The 20161-nt window shown below is 41.8% G+C and overlaps 1 protein-coding gene across 6 annotated transcripts in view; it reads right to left on the reverse strand.

Annotated features, from left to right (window-relative positions):
* Positions 1-20161, reverse strand: part of DNAJC1 (DnaJ heat shock protein family (Hsp40) member C1) — a 120644-nt gene that overhangs the window by 89421 nt on the left and 11062 nt on the right. Inside the window, exons 1-2 of one of the 6 annotated variants that reach the window (XM_084859041.1) lie at positions 3594-5384; positions 2045-2122 (exon numbers count right to left, since the gene is read on the reverse strand). The exons of 2 other annotated variants lie outside the window; for them this stretch is intronic. In XM_084859041.1, coding sequence (XP_084715167.1) covers positions 2045-2095 — 51 coding nt within the window. In that variant the 5' untranslated portion in view covers positions 2096-2122; positions 3594-5384. Of the gene's footprint in view, positions 1-1563; positions 1677-2044; positions 2123-2636; positions 5385-20161 lie in introns of those variants that run through there. 3 more of the 6 variants (XM_084859039.1, XM_084859038.1, XM_084859042.1) reach the window with 3 other exon arrangements.

Here is a 20161-nt window from a genome sequence, read left to right on the forward strand (position 1 = left end):
ACCAATTAGGAAAAAAAAGGCTACACGATATTCTGAATGTCATCATCAACACAAAATCTTTGAGCTTCCACAGGCAAGAGACAAGTATCTAATGAAATTCCACATCTAATCTAAGACACACTTCCTAGAGAATAAGCTCTGTGGAACACAGTGAAACTTTATTCTGACTAAACATACAATCGCATGCAAGTCAATTGAATACTCTCCAAGGGTTACATGGGAGGGTGGGAGTGTCTTTTTTTTTTATATATAACCTTCAAGTGTTGTTGGAGAATGATATGATTTTGTGGAATTTAAGGTTTACAGATTATACTTAGGATAATTACTTTCAGTATTCTTTCCAGCTATTGTATTGGTTATTGGGCATGTTAAAAATGTAATAAATTGGTTATTGAGTGGATTAGAAACGTAATAAATACAAATAAAATAAAGAATAAGGCCTTTCTTATTCTGATACTGCAGTAGTATCATTTAAAGGAATCTAAAGTGAGACATTGTCTATCTTTTGATTCAGATTCCTTTCCTCAGATCCAGCAAAGGAGAAGAAGGGTACAAAATCAGTTTGTTCTGGAGATCCAATTATGAATGCAAGTATGAAGTGAAAAGTGGCTTTATTTATATACAGAAAACCAATATGCTATATATGTAAATTAAGTAATTTAGGGGCTAGGAATCTGCACCTCCACCTACTACTTCAGCAAGATGTCTCACTAACACAAATTCATTATGTTTGGACATGGCTGTGAGGAGTTGAGTTAGCCAATGCAATATTGACCATGACTTTGCAGTCAATTAGACTAGGACAAATTGTGTTCAGCATCTGTTACTTAATTGTGATTAAACCCTAAAGGAAGCAGGGGGGGAGAGGAGGCAAGGGGGGGAGGAGGGAACAAGGGAGAATCAGAGAAAATTCATGTTTAGCACTATGCCATGTTTAGTCAACAGCACTATTTTGTCTACTACACTAATCTCAAAGTTAGGGTCAACACTGTAATAGTGAATTGGTTTCCATACAACCCTGTTCAGATCAAGATTTATTTTTATTATTCTTGCTGCTATCTATACATATATAAACTGACTCCTTCTACAATCTTAGGCTCTGAGAAGTTTCTACCATTCTATCCTTTTCAGAATTTCTGCAAATCCAAAAGGAAACTAAAGGTGCAATCCTATGCATGGCTGGTTGGGGAATGCTGGGAGCTGTAGGACTTTCTTTGGTCTAACCATGCATAGGATTGCGCCCTAAAGAAGTCAGTGCCATTCAAATCCCCACAAAATAGCTTCAGAACTATTTTTTGTTTACAGCCTTTGACAAGTAAAAAAACAAAACAAAAAACAAAACATCTCTTCCAAAGGAATTTTCTTCCAAAAATACAAGGTTAGGACTGCAGGCTAAATGTTCCAAGAGAACTATTCTTGTCCTTGATACTGGTACCCTGGTGCTTCAAGAAGTGAAAATAAGGGAAGTCTTTCCCCAAGAAGCTGCTTCTTCTTGTGGACTGTTACCGTTAGAAGTTCAGCAATCCCTGTATCTACAGGGCGAACTTGATAGTGGCTGCTTACTCTAAAGCAAACAGAAGGCAGCATTCTAACCAAGTCTGATATGGTTTCATGTTTAGTCTAATGTCTGGGCTGTACCACCAAGACTGCAGGTGAAGGGCTCATGTGATTGAATTCTTCTCCACACAAAAAGGAAAATATCTGCAGAACAGAAAGAAAAACAGATGTCAAGGAGAAAGCTAGGCTAGAACCCTGTTCCCCTCACATCTAGTTTTTTATTGGAGGATTTGCACTCGGCTTTTGTTTTTTTTGGGGGGGTGAGTATGAAGGAGCATTCAGTCACTTGATTCCCCCATCTGCAATCTCACTTAGTATAGCCCTAGCACAGATTTACCACATCAGTAAGAAGTAGGCTGACATCACCACCACCTTCACTTCCATGAAAGAGCCTATTCCAGAACTACTGAGGTGACTGCTACACATGTCAACCTAGGCAACAAAAGGATTTTCACAAGTACCGTTATTTACTTTGTAATCAACATACTTGCACTGATTCTACATCCTCCCTCTGCATTCCTTCCAAGTAGGCAAGCATTCATCACGCTGCTGATTAAAGCCCAAGCTGCAACATGAAGCAAGATTTTGTTGTAAAATAGGGTTCTATTAACTGTGGACACTGCTTAAGCTAGCATTTAATGTTATCGACCCATTTTAATCACAGAAGACTAGTTTCATTCACTGGTTTAACTCGTGACATAACTAGTAAATATTTTGTGTATGTAATATATATCCTGTTTGCAACACAGGCATTTTCCTGCACCACCACCCCGGCATTTTCACTAAAAGGCATAATATAAATCATTGCTACATGTTATAATGTACGCCAGAGTTTTCTAATAAATTAGACTTACTGTACTAATTTATTACAAAATTTAAAAAACATATTTACTAGAAACCCTTCCCCAGTTGTCAATTTTCTCCTGCAAATGCTTCCCTGAGACATTGTTAGTCTGCAGGGGAGGATTAGAAGGTTGAGCATCCTTGTATACTTGTAGTTTACTATTTATTTATTCATTCATTTCATTTCATTTCTACACTGCCCAATAGCTGAAGCTCTCTACTATCTAGCCTCTTACTGGAAAAGCATTTGCTACTTGCTCCATGTGAGTGGCAAAACTGTGTTCCTGTTCTGGGCTATCTGCCCTTCCACTTCTCTGCTCCTAGGCCTCCTCCCACTCAAGTTCCTAAGGGGGAAAACTGAGCTTAGCTCACAGCAGCTGCACTGTATGTCATCATTGTATGACTAAGTGTTCCTCCTCAGCAACTCAAAATGTTCATGGGCATTGTCACCTCAGAGGAACTTGTATCCAACGGGAGGGGAACTCACAGCAGAAAACTATTTTATATACACATAATAATTGGGCATCACTTGCATTTTGGCAGCACAAGTATTAAAAGCAAATTTTGCAACACAAACATTGTAGGCGTGTTGAATAAACGATCTTTGAAAACGGCTTTACTTTATGTGCAATCACACAAACACAACCAATGCCAATATAATGTTATGCATTAGATTCCCCCCTCCCAACACAAGACTATGAATGCACACCCAGGCTTCTTGCAAGCAGACAATGATCACACATTAACATTTGCCAGATATGAAGCCTGGGCCCCTCCATACACAAGAGGATTTGCTCCAGGGCTCATTACTTCATAAAGGCTCCACATCTGATGAAATACCACACATAAGCCAAGCCGCCTTCTTTCGGAAAGGGATGTGGGAGGATTCTTCACCCAAGTAGCACTTGCCAAGTAACTCTAAAGCAGGGTGGCAAGTTTTAGAGTTATTCCCAGAATTACATGCAAATTGTATATATGCTTGTGCCTGGTTCAGAAGATGCAGCTAGTGAAGATGCAGCAGCTAGGGTACTTAGTCAGACACCCAGTCATGTTCAAATTACATATGTGTTAAAAGAACCACACTGGCTGCCTATTAGCTATCAAGCCATGTTCAAGGTTATGTTTTTGACATACAAAGCCCTAAAAAAACTCAGGACCAGGACACCTAGCAGACCACCTTCCCCTATACATACCCAGCAAACCTTAAAGATCTTCAGAGGAGGCCTTGTTAGTCATGCCACGATGCAATAGAATGTCACTTTGTAATATCGGTGGCAGTAGCTACCCCCACCCATGCAGGCCGGGGGGGGGGGGAATGTGATATGTTTTAAACGCCTCCTTAAAACGCACTTGTTCACCCAGGCTTTCTCTGGCTTGTAATTAACTGAAATGAATCAAATGCTGCTCCATCTTACTCTCCTTGACTTGTTTTGTATTGTTATTGAAGTTGAAATTGTCTTTAGTAGTGTATTTAAAATGTAATTTTTAATAATTATATGCAAATCGCAGAGTGATTTTATTTTATTAAGTGGTACATAAGTAGTAATAATAAAATAATAAAATAAAGTAAAAATAAGGAAGGCTGAGCGCCGAAGAATTGATGCTTTCGAACTGTGGTGCTGGAGAAGACTCTTACGAGTCCCCTGGAGGGCAAGGAGGTCAAATCAGTCCATCCTAAAGGAAATCAACCCTGACTGCTCATTGGAAGGACAGATATTTTGCTGAAGCTGAAGCTTAAATATTTTGGCCACTTAATGCGAAGAGAAAACTCACTGGAAAAGACCCTGATGCTGGGAAAGATTGAAGGCAAAAGGAGAAGGGGACAGCAGAGGATGAGATGGCTAGATAGCATCACCGATGCAATGAATATGAACTTTAGCACGCTCCAGGAGAGAGTGCAGGACAGGAAGGCCTGGTGTGCTATGGTCCATGGGGTCACAAAGAGTCGGACACGACTTAACAACCAAACAACAAAGTAGTAATAATGAATAAATAAAATAAATACACCTCCCTCCCCGCTCCCAACCAGCCAATTTAACTCTGACCTGTTTCTCTTGCAATGTCCAAGGAAAGGCAAAGAGAATGAGGACACAACAACCACACAAAATACATGTTAGAGTCACTACTTCAAGTACATAACCTTATACATTTGTTGAAATATCATGGAAAAAGTGGATCATAACATAACTTCCAATATAAACATCATCAGTACAACACTTTCAAGTGTTCAAAATGCTTTAGTCAGTTGTAATCCTTACAACAATCAGTATGGTAAGTCAATATGTCTTATTGCTGCTGATGGGGAGGACTGAGGCACAAAAGAACATGGCTTGCCTAATGTCACCTAATGAGCTCATGGTGAAATTGAAACCAAGACTTCTTGACTTGTAGCTTAAGATGCAATCCTATGCATGTTTAGACAGAAAAAGTCCTACAACTCTTATCATTCACCCTTAGTCTCTTAACCAATATGCTACACCAGCCTCCACATTGGAGCTGTTCACACAACATGCTAACCCACACTCAGTGGTTGAGTGTGGGTTGTTATTGAACTGTGGGTTAGCATGTTGTCTGAATCCAGGACATTTTCTGCAGCATGGCTTGTTAACCATGCAGTGTGGCTTGTTAACTACCCTAAACAACCCAACAGCAAACCATACATTCTTAAGGTGGTTTGTTCAAGAAAAATAATCCACACTGCATGGTTAACAAGCCACCCTGAGGAAAATGTCCTTGGTTCAAACAACATGCTAACCCACGGTTCAACAAACAACCCATGGTACAACAACAACCCACACTCAACTACTGAGTGTGGGTTAGTGTGTTGTGCAATGCCAGTTGCAGATGCCCAGTCACTCAGAGGCTCCTTTCACAAGATTTATTCCGCCTTTAAAAGAAAATGGTGAGGGCAGAGAAACCGCATGAGATCAGTTAACCCACATGGTGGTAGAAAAGATCTCATGCAGGTCCTCCACTCTGCTATTTCATGCAGTTGGCTCCTAGGGATTAAGTGAACCAAGGCACAGTCTCAATAAGAAGGGGCTGTCGTCAGCTCCAAGCTTAAAGAGAATGCACTAGAATTACAGTGTTATGCCCCTTAATAAAAAAGATTCCCAAATGGGCCCTTCGTAAAAAGTTTATGAAAAGTTGATTATATTCCTAAACATTCTTCACTGATGTACATGGTACTTTAGCAAAGTAATCAGCTCCCACACCACACAGGTTACATGTAAACCTCCACCCACATGGCTTTGGCCATATTCTGTGGTTATATTCATGCCAGGATATGCATGAATGGGGTGGCCAACAGTAGCATGCAGTACAGCAATATATATTTTTTTATACGGCCAACTTCTTTGGGTATGGGCACTTATGCCCTGTGAGGCCTAAGTGCTGTTTCCTAAAGACAGTGACAGATAGGAAAATCTATTTTTTTCCAGGAAAGCTTTTCCAGCAAATTATTGGCAAGGCTGTTAAAGACAGGCTCTGATAATTGCTGCTTGATCTTTTGCTGCTTCACTTGTTTTCACACCGCTGAAATGTTTGTACTCTTTTTCATCTATGTTTCCAATTTGTGCACCACTTTGGATATGTTCTTTACAGAAAAGCAGTCTATATGTTTTAAATTGTGTACGCTTGTGCAGCCATTTTTTAAAATACGTTATATATATACTTCCCTGAAGTTAATGTTCACGCTTTCCTTTGCCACCACTCAATTTAGCACTGAGCATTTCATGGCCATAAATCTCTAAAGAGTTTTGATTTAAAGTGACAATTTATGCAGCATCCACTGAACAAGTAATATTGTGATCTTTCTCTACAATGTTGTTACACATTTGCTGAAATAGCCTGCAGGGCATCCCAAGGAACAGCCAAAGCCCACTATAAATTAAAAATTAGCTGCATGCTCATCTTCTCAAAGAATGCAACATTTCCAGAAGCAGCACTGAAATAAAAATGACAAGTACAAGAGAGATGTGGAAAGCAGAGAGGAAATACTTAACTTCATGACTGGATAGTCCAAAGTAAGTGCACGGAATTATTATTTTAATAGGACCTTTTACTTACAAAATTAAGACTTTAAATTGCATTGAACAATTTAATGTTTTGCACTGGCACAGAACACACATCACTCTGTGGAAACCATGCTCTTGTCACAGCCAGTGGATTCTCATCCTCCAAAGTCCCTATTGGCATGGACCAGGCCCTGGAGACTCATTAAGCCAATGGGACTCCAGAATGCTCTGGGGAATATTTTGCGTTGCCAACAATGTCACAACTGTAATTTCTTGTTGACCTTCAAAGTTGACTAGAGCTATTGATGCAATAGACTCTCAAGTGTCACACAGAAGTACAGCGTCTATAGGCACCAGAATGCTGACAATGCACAGCAATGCCTTTTTCATTCAGCCTAGTTCCTGTCGTCTCAGCTTCTGGCCATAGTGATGACATAAGGGTGAGCAATCTAAAGCCAAACCCTGACAAGATCACAGTAGTAATGGTTGGCGGGCCATGAGATCTGGCAGGAGAGTTCAGTGTGTTTCATCATGGAAAGCAGTTCTCCTCTCCATCCCGCCCATCACTTTGGTTTGCAGCCTTGAGCTGATTCTGCTTGTGCACCTGCAATTGGAAACCCAGGTTGTAATAATGGCCAGGGGAGCCTCCCACCAATTTGCCCAGTACAAAGCTGTGCCCCTGTGTAACCAATGGGAGCCTGACAGCTATCATTCATGCCTTCATCACCTCAAGACCATACTACTGAAATATATCCTCTATGGAGATGCCCTTGAAAACTGGACTCTTCTGGTCCCCACAAGCACATTACACCAACACCCCTTAGGTGCATGCCAACTCCCTCAAGCACAATCCAAGATTTCTCATTGCGATCTTGGAAAGCAGTCAAGGATGTTGTCTTAATGGAACATCTTTGCATCAGGCTGGCACAGCAAGAGCAAATGAATCATTCTCAGTGTGTGCTCTCCAGATTTACAGAGAGCTCTTCCCCTCGTAATTTGAAGTCCAAATTACCTGTGCATCTCTAAAATCTGTCTGGGCTAGGTTTTGGTATCCGGGTCATGACTGCAAAGAGATAGAGACTTTTAATGGTTTGAGCATACTGAAGAGCAGTGAAGTAGAGTGGAAAATTTTCCAGTGCTTTATTTCTCCACAGAAAATGTTTCATTTCATAAGCTCATTAGTAAAAATGAATAGATGCCAACTGCAAATGCAATATTAGGCAAGCTTGGCAGTTTCAAAGTTATAGTTAATACCTTTCAGGTAATTATGCACCTAGCAAGTATGTGAAAGAATACATATATGTCATTGAAATACATATATGCCTAAGTGCAAATAGAATAGGTAGTGACAGTGAAACTGAAGGTGCCCTAATGACTTCAGTGAAGAGAGCTGAACTCTGATGAAAAAGATGAGTGGTTGTCAGCATACCATGCACAGTTCTTTGGGTTACTAAAATTTATTAGTGTATCAACAGTTTTCAGTACCTGCTTTTTTCTTAAATTTAAACAATGTAAAGGAAGTCTTCACATTTTTACGAGCATTCCAATTTCTCTACATAATATAACACTTAAATCACATTAAGCGTGCTTTAATTTTTCCCCCTCAAATAATTCGGGTCAAATATTTTTTATGTATTGGGACAAAAAATTAACATGGGGTACTTTTTTTTAGTTTTGTTTACTAAATAAAAGATAAACATGCTAAATTTAATCACTCCGTAGGCCATCAGAACAATTTCTGATGCAAACTTAAAATTTACGAATGCAAATTCGCCTGCAAAAATTAGCACTGGAAAATTTTCCCATTCAAAAAATTCCAGAAAACCTACATCATTACTGGAGAGGCACCAGCTATGGAAAGAAAGAGGAAGTACTGAAGGAAACAAGGGGTGTTCCAATTTTGCCACACAACCTGCCAAGAAATTTGAAGGTTTCTGCTTATGTAGGTAGATAGTACATTGAAGTTTATGGCACAATGACACCTAGGGCACCTTATGACACATACTATCTTTTGCAAATGCAGAAAGCTTCCACTGAGACCTAATTGTGAAGACCTGGAATTGTGCATGCATGAACAGAAAACCCTTGAGAGATAACTCTTAGCTCTCTGAAGTTATCCTTCCACATTATCTAGATCTTAAGAAATGCATCTAGATAGTTTACTGTTTGAGCCCTTTGCCCTGATAGGCAAAGTCTGCCCAGAGGCCACATTAACTATTTTCTCCATTAATGTCTTGAATCACATCAAACTATATTAATCCATGCTAGAGATGGTTAAAGTTTTACTTTTTATAAAGATAATTGGCTTAAAATTTCCCTGTTAAACAAAGTATTTCTTGCAGCTACCAATTTCAATGCAACAAATAAATCCAGAAAAAACTTTTTCAAATAATCTAATAATTCAATTTGCTTTTAGCCATAAGAATGGCTGAGAGTTTTTACATGTGTGAGACTATATATAGGTTTTATTTTAGAATATGCATAGCTTTTATTTTAGAATATATACTGAGAGGGCATATTCTTCCATGATCTTGTACATATCATCTTCTGATAGGATATGGAAATTATATAGGCAGTCTGGTGTCCTCCACAAATCCCTCTCCATTGGCCATGATGGTTGGGGCTGATCAGAGTTGTATGAGGGCACAAGGTTGCTTAAGCCTCAGGCTGGAGAAGGGCTACTTCAGTGATACCCCTCAAATTATGGAAAAGACAAGGGCCAGCACCATGAGATCACCAGCATCAAAGTCATACTGGAATATATCTATAGGGGGTTGGATCCGATGGTCTTATAGGCCCCTTCTGACCCCATTATTCTGTGATTCTATGATCTATATATATCTTTAAATGGTAAAATGTCCAACACGTTTCGGTGGAAACCATCCTCAAGGGCACCATTATTCAATTTATTGATTATTTCCACTAAGGCAATACCTTTTTAATTTCACCAGTCTATTAAATGCCTACATTTTTTTCCAGTACCATTTTGAGGCTTGCCCCTTTTTTCCCTTTTTTGCACCCCATCAAACTGTGAAGTTAACTGCCTGTTGAGGTTTCCCAGATTTTGGACTTTGACCCTTTTTAAAAACAGGCTTTAAAGACTAGTTTATTTGGACAAACCTTTGTGGTCAATGTACTTGGGATTGTATTAGATTACATGTACTTTTTCTGCTTACCGTATCCTTCAGATAGTTTTATTTTTGCTCTCCACTTTTAGAACTGCTTCTACTGCAAGGCAGGATACACAGTTCCTAAATAAATAGTTGTATTAGTTATAGTAGGCATCTTCTATATAGAAGGAGGAGGAGGAGAAGGAGGAGAAATAGAGTTTGACATGAGTTTTAAAAACCAGGCTAGGTAACATCCCTCTTAGGAAGGTAAAGACAATCTTTCCCCCTTAGAAAGACCTGAAGCTCCATCTAGAGGATTTTACTCCACTACTATCACTTGCAATATCATCTAAAAATGGGAATAATATTGAAGTGTCAGAAACTTCCTTTATACCTCACATTTTGTTATTCATAATAGCATCTTGCCCTGAACCTTTCCTGGCAACATTAGCTCCTTCACTGCCATCAAGTGGTAAGAAGCCAAAACTGAAGTTGTTGTTTTTTTAAGTGACTTCTTCCTTTAAAGTGTCACAGTAGATTGATCAGATTAATTAAAATATATAAGAATACTTTTAGGGATGATGTAGGACTACTTATTGGTAGATCTAAGATTAGCACTTAGCTGTCTTTAAGCTGTATTCCGTAAAAACCACATATGGCAAAAAATATGAACATTATTCATGAAATGTTGTTTCTTTCAACCGTAACAGCTCCATATGAGAGGCAGTACATGAGTGGAAGGGTGCTATTGTGCCCATGCCCTGCTTGCAGACTTTCCACAGGCACCTGGTTGACCACTATGAGAACAGAATACTGGACTAGATAGTCCTTTGGTCTGATCCATCATGGCCCTTATGTTCTTATGTACATAGAATAGGAAAAATAATGGCACCACTTCTATTTCTCAGCTTGCTCCATGTTAATCCACTGTTAAGCAAAATATGTATTCCAATAATAAAAAGTTGAGGTAGCTAAAATACGTGCTTTTCAGAAATACACAATCTCTCTCTCTCTCTCTCTCTCGCTCGCTCTCTCTCTCACACACACACACACACACACACCCTTCTTTGAAGGAAGGTTCAGTGTCTCCATTTTGACTCCCCACCCCCCAGTCTATTTTTCACACGCATTTGAAGATACATTTCTGCTTCCTTTCCTACTCCCACCACCCTTCAGAACCAGAACCCTTTATGGTCATCAGAGCATGAATGTCTTTTCCCCTGCCAACAGGGAAGAAGCAACATTTCTTCCCTATTGTTTACCAAGGTTGTTTACTCTAAAATGCTACCCACTCCAGGTGCATGGCCAGCTACTATCGTGGGTTGCGAAGTAAAAGCAGAAGTGGTGGGTGCTGTCTTCCACTCACCCGTGACAGCCCATGGGTTGTTTAATCCATGGACTGTCAAGTCGTGTGAACCAGCTCATTATTAAAAAGGAAAGGTGTGCCAAAGGACAATAAGGTGATTGCAGAAAAGCGGAATGAATTTTTTGTGTCCATCTTCACTATGGAAGATGTAGGTCAGGTAGGTACCCATACCTGAACTGATTTTCTCAGGAAGGAAGTCCGAAGAGACAAATAATGGTGAGGTTCTAGTCTTTATTGACAAATGTAAAATTAATGAAGCACCAGAGCCAGATAAGCTCTTAAAGAACTCAAACATAAAACTGCTGATCTTCTAACAGAAAACTTTAACTTGTCCCTAAGATCATTCTCTATTCCACAGGAATGGAAACTGGGCAATGTAATACCAATTTTTAATAAGAGATCCAGTTGTGGTATCCAGGAAGTTATAAGCCAGTTAACTTGATGCCTGGGCCAGTATACCTGCTGGCACCCTTAGGCATGGCCCCTGCCATGGTATACCCCAACAGTCCCCTGAGAGAGGGATCTGTTCACTCCATTTCCCTGAGAGGGGACTGCCCCAAAGCAGGGAGAAGGGGGCAGCAGTATAACTCTGTCCCTTAGACTACTTCCCCCAGCTTCAAACTGTGTTCACAAACAGTGCTCACAAAGTCTACCACCTAGTAACTGAAGATGTCACTGCAGTAACAAATGCAACATTAAGGATGCATTTAAAAATCAAATAATCCTGAGTTGCACACCCCTGTGGTCCCCTTAGTATGCACAATGTGATAACCTCTTTTATTATTTTAGATTACATTATCAAGAATATAAATGAACAAGCCTTGCTAAAGAATCAGAATTGCTTCAGAAAAGATGGTGTCCAATCCCACTAACTTTTTTAGAGTTCTTTGAAAAAAATCAATTAGCATGAAGATAGGGGTGATCTGCTAGGCACTGTATATTTGTACTTTCATAAAGCTTTTGACAAAGTCTCTCATCAAAGATTCCTGAATAAACCTGGCAATCATGGGATTGATTGCAAGTTCTCTTATGGATCAGAAACTGGTTAAAGGAGGACAGAGCAGGTACAAATGAATAGTCTTCCCAATGGGCGAATGTAAAAACTGGAGTTCCCGAAGGATCTGAATTGGGATAAGTGCTTTTTAACTTGTTCAAAAATGACCTTAAGTTAGGGGTGAGCCATGTGGTGGTCAAGTTAGCCTTTACACAAATTAATTTGGAACAGTGTGTCCTGTCCTGGTTGCTTCATTTCAAAAAGGATGTTGTAGAGCTGGAAAACGCGCAAAAATGGACAATGATCAGGGGACTGGAGCAACTCTCCTACGAGAAAGATTATGAGGGGACGTGATAGAGGTTTTTAAAATTATGCATGGTGTGGAGAAAGTAGATAGCAAGAAGTAGATTTTTTCTCCCTCTCTCATAAAACTAGAACCTGCAGCTTATCCAATGAAGCTGAATGATGGGAGTTTCAGGACAGGCAAAAGAAACTGCACTTCTTCACCCATTGCATGTTTAAAATATGGAATCTGTGCCACAAGATATGGTGGCGACCAACTTACGATAGTTTTAAAGGGGAATCAGACAAATTCATGAAGGATGCAGATATCAATGCCTACACTCCAAGAGGAGATGCAAAATGCTTCCGAATATCAGTTGCTGAGGAACAGCAGTGAGACGATACTGTGACACTCACGTGCAGCTTACAGGCTTCCCACAGGCATCTAGTTGGCCACTACAGAAAAAAGGATGCTGGATTAGGCCTTTGGTCTGATCCATTGGGTCTCTTATGTTCTTGATTAGAATTCATGTTACAGCAGTATCTGTAGGCCGTATAGCTCCATACAACCATGTTGCCCCTGCCAAAAGGTGGAAATGGACCTTGACTAGTTTGGCAATTTCACTCCCACATGTAATAGATTAAGCTCGTCATTTTCCAAAACCATGAAATTCACTATTATATACTTAGAACTGGAATGGAAGAGGAGAGTTATCAATATTTTTGGCAATGTCAGGCTAGAGGCTGAAAGGCTTCAAGTTCTATTCCACTCACTGGTGACTTTGAACAAAATTACTCAGCTTCATTTCCCTATCTGTAAAATGGGAATAATGACCTCTTTCACATTGGGCTGTCACAGTGATTAATGAGATAAGAATCAGAAGACACTTTGCTCTATGACAAGAAATAATTAATGTTATTTGTGCAATAAAGGGATTAACTCTTTCCCCCATGCACTATTTTCCCTGCAGAAAATCACCCTTCTGAAGATACGATTTGCAGCAAATAGCATCAACCACTGACTGTTTGTGGGAAAGATGAAAGTGTGTGTGTGGGGGGGGGGGGGGTTAAACCCTCTTCTACTGTAATAAGACCCCAATCTGGATTGGGGGCCTCAGCAGCTGCTTTCTGTCAGCGTGCGCTTAGCACTATTTAAACATGCTGCTAACATGTGTAGTTTTGCTCTGAAATTCATGATGGATGTTACAAATAAATCAGATTGATTCTCTTCTTCAGACTTTACTGCATAAGATCAGCAGAGCCCAGATCTTGCATTTTCTCCTTTTTTAGGTGACAAATGTCTTAATAAGATCAGTTCAACAGCTGCTACAGCAAACTAATGATGAGTCAAAACTTGGAATTAGCTAATAGTTCTGGAAACACTCAATGCTATATCCAACCTAGCATTTTAGATTGGTTTTAAAGACACTATTTGCTTTATGTATAAAATATTTTATAAAACTTTTCATAGAATTTCACAGTGGCTTCATAGGCCTGGAAAGCAATAGTAGAATCCACCAAGGGTACACACAATGGCCTGACATAACTGTGCGTTCCCAGAGCCCTCTTGTAAAAGCAGTAATTGCACAAATAAGCAGTTCAGAAGGGAGGGGAAAGCAGGAAGAGGGGCTACATCCAGCCTACTCAGCCCCCGCTCCCAAAGAGCTGACCGGGGCAGATACAAGCCCTGTTCTCATCTCCGGTTCCACGCATTCACTTGGTATATCTAAGGACAGCGGGATCACAGGGGCTGACCCAACCTTGAGGTGCTGGGATGAGTTAAGAAAGGGTTCTAAATGCATACAACTGTGTTGATATGTACAGCTTCTACTTACAGTCAGGAACCCTAGCCTAACCAGGGTACAGGCCATTCACCAGCCTTTTATTTAAGCACGAGCCAAGTCACCCTAGGCAGCCAAGAATTGCAGGCAGGCATGGACATGCAATTTCATGCAGGCAAGTGAGCGGGCTGGCAAATGGAGTGCTCTGTCCGTCCTTTGTTCCCAGCACAGGACGCAAGCAGCCGGCTCAGGGAGGGAAGGCCACTCCTCCTTGCCCAACATCAAAATGTAGCATTCCTTCGTCTGCCAACCCCCAGCTGGCTAGTATATTTTTTGCAAGCTACTCATGTTTGTGGGCTTATTTACAAGACTGCCCAGTCCACACAGAGCTGTGTACATGTAGAGCCACCTTTCACTCCACATACGGAGATCGGGAGCAGAGCCAGAAGATGCATGAGGATAGCAGTGGAACCAGATGGCATAACACTGCTCCTCACCCCATTCATCGAGTGACTGTCCAAGTTCATATGATCGGGGAAGGAAAATAAGACACTGTAGCTTATTTTCCCATCCCATGCATGCCAGTTGTGTGCTGCATAATTACCATAATTACCCTTGCAGGGCATGGTTTCTCATGTTTTCCAAACCTGGCAAACCACTCCACAATCCTGGAACATGCCATGGTTTCCGGGGTGGTTTGTAAGCCCACCCTCTCCCCACACTTGCCAGGTTCAGACAATACAACAAACCATGCCCGGCAAGGGTAATTATGGTAATTACAGGATGCACAACCAGCACACACAGGGCGCGAAAATATGCTACAGTGGTTTATTTTCCTTCCCCAATCTGCAAACCTGGTCAGTGTATAGAGCCAAAGGTGAGAAGAGGGCTAGAGGTTTTTCTAAGAGGATTCTGCAGGGCTGAAGCTTAATCAAGAAGATGAACCACAAACATAATACTTATGCATACCCAGGGCTCCTCATCCTACTTGAGATTCCATATATGGGCATGGAAGCTTGCTTACACACGCGCGCACATATGTACATACATTGCGCTTAGCTGGCTAAGGGTGAATGCATCTGACTTATTTAGAAAAATGGTAGGTGATTATGCAGATGTAACCAAGTTATTGAAGATTTACAGACAAATCATATAGATGTGTGTGTACGCACACGTGCACAAGTCCCACAGAGTTCAGTGTGGTTTACTTCCCAGTATGTATGTATGTATGTATGTATGTATTTACTCACTTACTTACAATATTTATATACCACTCTACATCAGAAGATTTTGTAGCTGTGAACAACATGATAAAAGAATAAAACAGGTTAAAAGAGTTAAAACTTTTTTTAAAAAAAAGACAAACCCCAACAAAATGGAATTTAAAAAACCACGTCTGGTCATGCAAGGAAGGCCTCTTGGAATAACAATGTCTTCAGGAGGCGCCGGAATGAACACAATGTTCGTGCCTGCCTGACCTCTAAAGGCAGCGAATTCCACAGGAAGAGGGCCACCACACTGAAGGGTCTTTTCCTGGTGGACTCCAACCGGGCCATGGGTCCATGTGGAACCACCAGAAACATGCCCTGTGATGACCTCAGTGACCGGGCAGGTTGGTAAGGAAGGAGGCGCTTGCTCAGCTATTCTGGTCCCAAGTTTAGGGCTTTATACACTAGTACTAATACCTTAAACCTGGCCCGGTAGCGAATAGGCAGCCAGTACAGTTCCCTCAGCAAAGGAGTTACACGCTGAAAAGGGGCAGCTCCTGACAACAGCTGAACTGCTGCATTCTGCACTAGCTCCAGCTTCCGGACCAGCCTTAAGGGCAGCCCCACATAGAGTGCATTGCAGTAATCCAGTCTTGAGGTTACTAATGCCTGTACCACTGTGGTCAAGCTATCCCTGTCAAGGAGAGGCCATAGCTGGCGAACCAGCCAAAGCTGGTAAAAGGCACTCCGAGCCGCTGTGACCAAGTGTCTCCAGTGACAATGATGGATCTAGGAGTACCCCCAAGACTACGGACCTGACCTTTCAGAGGGAGTGCAACCCCATCCAGAACAGGCAGTGAGACTATCTCCTGGATCCAGGAACCACTCACCCACAGGGTTTCCGTCCTGCCAGGATTCAGCTTCAGTTTACTGGCCTTCATCCAGCCCATTACTTTTAATTCACTGATTCAGGCACTGATTCAGGACTTGCACAGCCTCTTCTGATTCAGATGTTACAAGCAGACAGAGCTGCATGTCATCAGCATACTGATGGCATTTAGCTCCAAATCCCCTAATGACCGCTCCCAGAGGCTTCATATAGATGTTAAACAATATTGGGGACAAGATGGTACCCTGCAGCACCCCATAGCTCAATTGCCAAGGGGTCGAGGAGTAACCCAATGTTACTCTCTGAAATCGGCCCTGTAGGTAGGACCAGAACCACTGTAGCACAGTGCCTCCAATACCCATCCCATGGAGTTGATCCAGGAGGATACCATGGTCAATGGTATCAATAGCCGATGAGGGATTGAGCAGAATTAAAAGGGTTGCACTACCCCTGTCCCTCTCTCAATAAAGGTCATCCATCAGGGCAACCAAGGCTGATTCAGTCCCATAACCAGGACGAAACCCAGATTGAAATGGGTCTAGATAATCAGTATCCTCCAAGAGTGCCTGAAGTTGGTTCGCCACAACCCTCTCAAGTTCCTTCCCTAAAAAGGGAGTATTTGAGACTGGGCGGTAGTTGTCTAATACCGTTGGGTCCAGAGTGAGCTTTTTCAGGAGTGGCTGCACTACTGCCTCCTTAAGGACAGCAGGGACCACCCCTTCCCATAGGGAAGGATTTATTACTCCCTGGACCCACCCAGGCATACCCCCTCGGCTAGCTTTTATTAGCCAGGAGGGACAGGAATCAGGAGGGCACGTGGTCAGTCGCATTATTACAAGCATCTTGTCCACATCATCAGGCTGTAACAACTGGAACTGATCCCACAAAATCGGGCAGATGGTGGCATCAGATACCTTGACTGGTACTGCACTAACCACAGCATCAAGGTCGCTGCGGAGACAAGCGATTTTGTCCTCAAGGTGTGATGCAAAAAGGTCACAGTGGGTCTTCAGTGGGGCCAGGACCCCATTTACTGGGGAAGATGTTAACAACCGCAGGACCACCTGGAAGAGCTCTGCTGGATGGCTACTTGAGGACACAATGGAGGCAGCAAAATAAACCTTCTTTGCTGCCCGCACTGCCACGCAGTAAGCACGATTATGCACTCTAGAGTGTGCTCGGTCGTCTTCACTTCGAGCTTTGCGCCATTTGCGCTCTAGCTGACGTCCAGCCTGTTTCATTGACTGCAGCTCCCCAGTATACCAGGGAGCAGAACGCACTCCACAGTGCCAGAGAGGGCACTCAGGTGCAATCAAGTTGGTGGCCCTCCACATCTCACTGTTCCACAGTGAGGCTAGGGCCTTGGCTGGATCACCATTTCACTGGAAAATCCCCAAAAGCATTCAGAAATCCATCCGATTCCATCAGTCTCCTGGTGATAGAGATGGGAGTTCTATGAACCACAGCAACTCCCCCCACCCCCGGCCCTCCAACCTATGTTGGTGCTGCACTGTGTACCCAGGTGGGCAGAGCTGAGTCAGATTGACTCCACCCAGCTCACCCACCCAAGTCTCAGTAATACACGCTAGGTCAGTCCTCTCATCCATGATCAAATCGTGAATGAGTGTGGTCTTATTGCAGACCGATCTGGGATTAAATAGCAGCACCGCAAGACAGGAGGGCACGGTGGAAGAGCTACCAGCTACATGAGAGCTAGAGGAGGGGGGTAGAAGGGGAACACTGTATAAACACCTGTGGCCCATTCTACTTTGATGTCCCAACCCCCTCCTCCTGCCGTATCTCCTTCTGCCCCAAGTCACTGGAACAGTGGTGCCCGCACTATTTGCAATGATTGCAACCAGGGATCCACAAATTAACTCACCAGGTCACCAGTGGTGATCATATCTTTTAATTTGGCAAACCCAAGTCAGTTCTAACACAGATGCTCATATTTGACCTCATACTGCACTTTGGAGCACTTCAAAGCAGTGAGAGTTCTTACTGCTTCTAAGCACCTCTGTAAAGTTAGAAATAAAATTCCACCCTCCACAACTCAGGGAGGCAGGGTTAGTGGTGACCACAAATTCCCAAGCCCAGGCAAAATTTGTGAATCCTAGATTGCAGCCCGAAGCCTAATTTGCATTTCTGTAGAACGAAGAAACTATGAAGTGACCTTTCCCTGAAACTTTTTAATGATTAAGTGGCCTTATGAATGATGGATAAAGGCCCCAGAAGTACAAATAACATCTTCCAGGACAGGAATAGCTCTTCCACCACAACTATCACCATTCAAATCAGTACAGAGTTAAAGATATCTGAACAAGGTGACTAGAAGATGTTGAAGAACATAAATACATAAAATCCTCACAGGTTTTTATTAGTATTTACTGCTCAGGAAAGGGCAGTCTCAATACAACTAAAAACCACCCGCCTCACAGTAGTGTGTTGAAGTGCGTTTTCTGTAAAATTTGGAAATCAGATATATTCCCAATGTCCCAAATCAGTGGTGGGCAGAGTTCAGGTTTCCAGGATCTACTTTGTTTTATACACTTAAAGAATTCTGAACTCAATAATTTGTTTTGGGCACCAAAACTGAACACAGCTCAGAGTCCTTACAAACAAAAATCCACCCCTGGTTACCACAAACTTTCTTAATTTCAGCAGCATAATATAAGGCAGAAGGAAGTCATTTTGTTACTGGTATTTTTAAATAATTAGGAGTCAGAAATCCTTTCTGATCTATTGGAAGTCACCCAGAGATCTACCAGTAGATCCAGATCTACCTTCTGCTCATCCCTGACCTAAATAAATCAGGATCTGATTTAGTATGTTTGGATTGTGTGTTTTACTTTATCTTGGTCTACGCCTCCCTCTCACCATTTATAAATAAACCATTTGTGTATATATGCTTCCTAGGGATAGCCTGAAAATAAAAATAAAAACCTTGACGCTGCTCAATTTGACTGCTATTCATTCATTATGGAAAATAATTTTATCAAAATGCATTTTAGAGACAGAAAGTTTTCCATGGAAAAATAAACTGAGGTGGGTAATTTTCTACCCAATATTACTGCTCTCCAGTTTATAGCGTAATGGCCAGTAAGTCAAATATAATCTGAGATCCACCACAAAGGGGTAGAAAATACAGGAAATACCAATTTTTCCTATGTTTTGCTAAGTGACAGCTCCCAGACCAAAGTTAGCCCAAGACAGCCTATCAACTCAAGCAAGCATCCCTCCAGGGTCACCACTGCTGTGACTTTAGAGCCTGTTTCATGCCCAGAGATCATGGGAGGCAAGGTGGAATTAGAGGAACCATGCAGGTAGTTGCTAGGCAACCAATCATGTGTATACTACTGCTTTCTGTCATAACCCCAAAGCAGTGGTTCTTTCACACATTTAATTGGAGGAATTCACAGACATTGGATGCTATGAATCCTACCAATGGGTATTAAGCATTGGTTACATGCACAGGACTATCTTGTTTTTATTGATCATATGTAAGATACCCTTCTGGGAGCCTTTTCAGCTGAAGAGTGGGATAAAAATGCTCCAAATAAGTATGTAATATTATACAACCAGCAACACAGTGGTGAGCAAAAGGAGATGTGTTCTTTGTTTCTGTATCCAACAGATATACAATACAAGAATAATGGTTTATGTAAGCTAGTGTTCATACTTATCAAGTAGGGATGTACATCAGATTTGGCCAAAGCCTGAAGCCTGAGTCAAATCAGGCCCCTTCAGACCATTTCTGGTGCTTCCCAAGGTGAAACAGGGTTTCTTCTGGCATGACCAGAACCAAAGTTGGAGCCTGCATGATTCATCTTTGGAAAGGCAAACAGTAACTGCGTTCATATGAAATGCTAACCCACGATGGGTTGTTTGCCTGGACAACCCATGGTGGGTTAGAGTGTTATGCAAACCCAGACCGGGTTTCTTAGGGTGGGTTGTTTTTCCCAGACAACCCACCCTCATATCCCATAGGCTGTTCTAGGGGTTGTTTTACCCACGATGAATTAGTCATCCAAACCTGGACATCCCAACCCATCCTGGGTAAAGGGCATTGGACAGCAAACCGCTTGGCAAGAGCAGCAGAAACCCCTGCCATTCTT

Source organism: Heloderma suspectum, chromosome 5, assembly GCF_057233095.1.
Source record: "Heloderma suspectum isolate Gila_16-S chromosome 5, 16-S_ref, whole genome shotgun sequence".
In the NCBI taxonomy this organism is placed as follows: Eukaryota; Metazoa; Chordata; class Lepidosauria; order Squamata; family Helodermatidae; genus Heloderma; species Heloderma suspectum.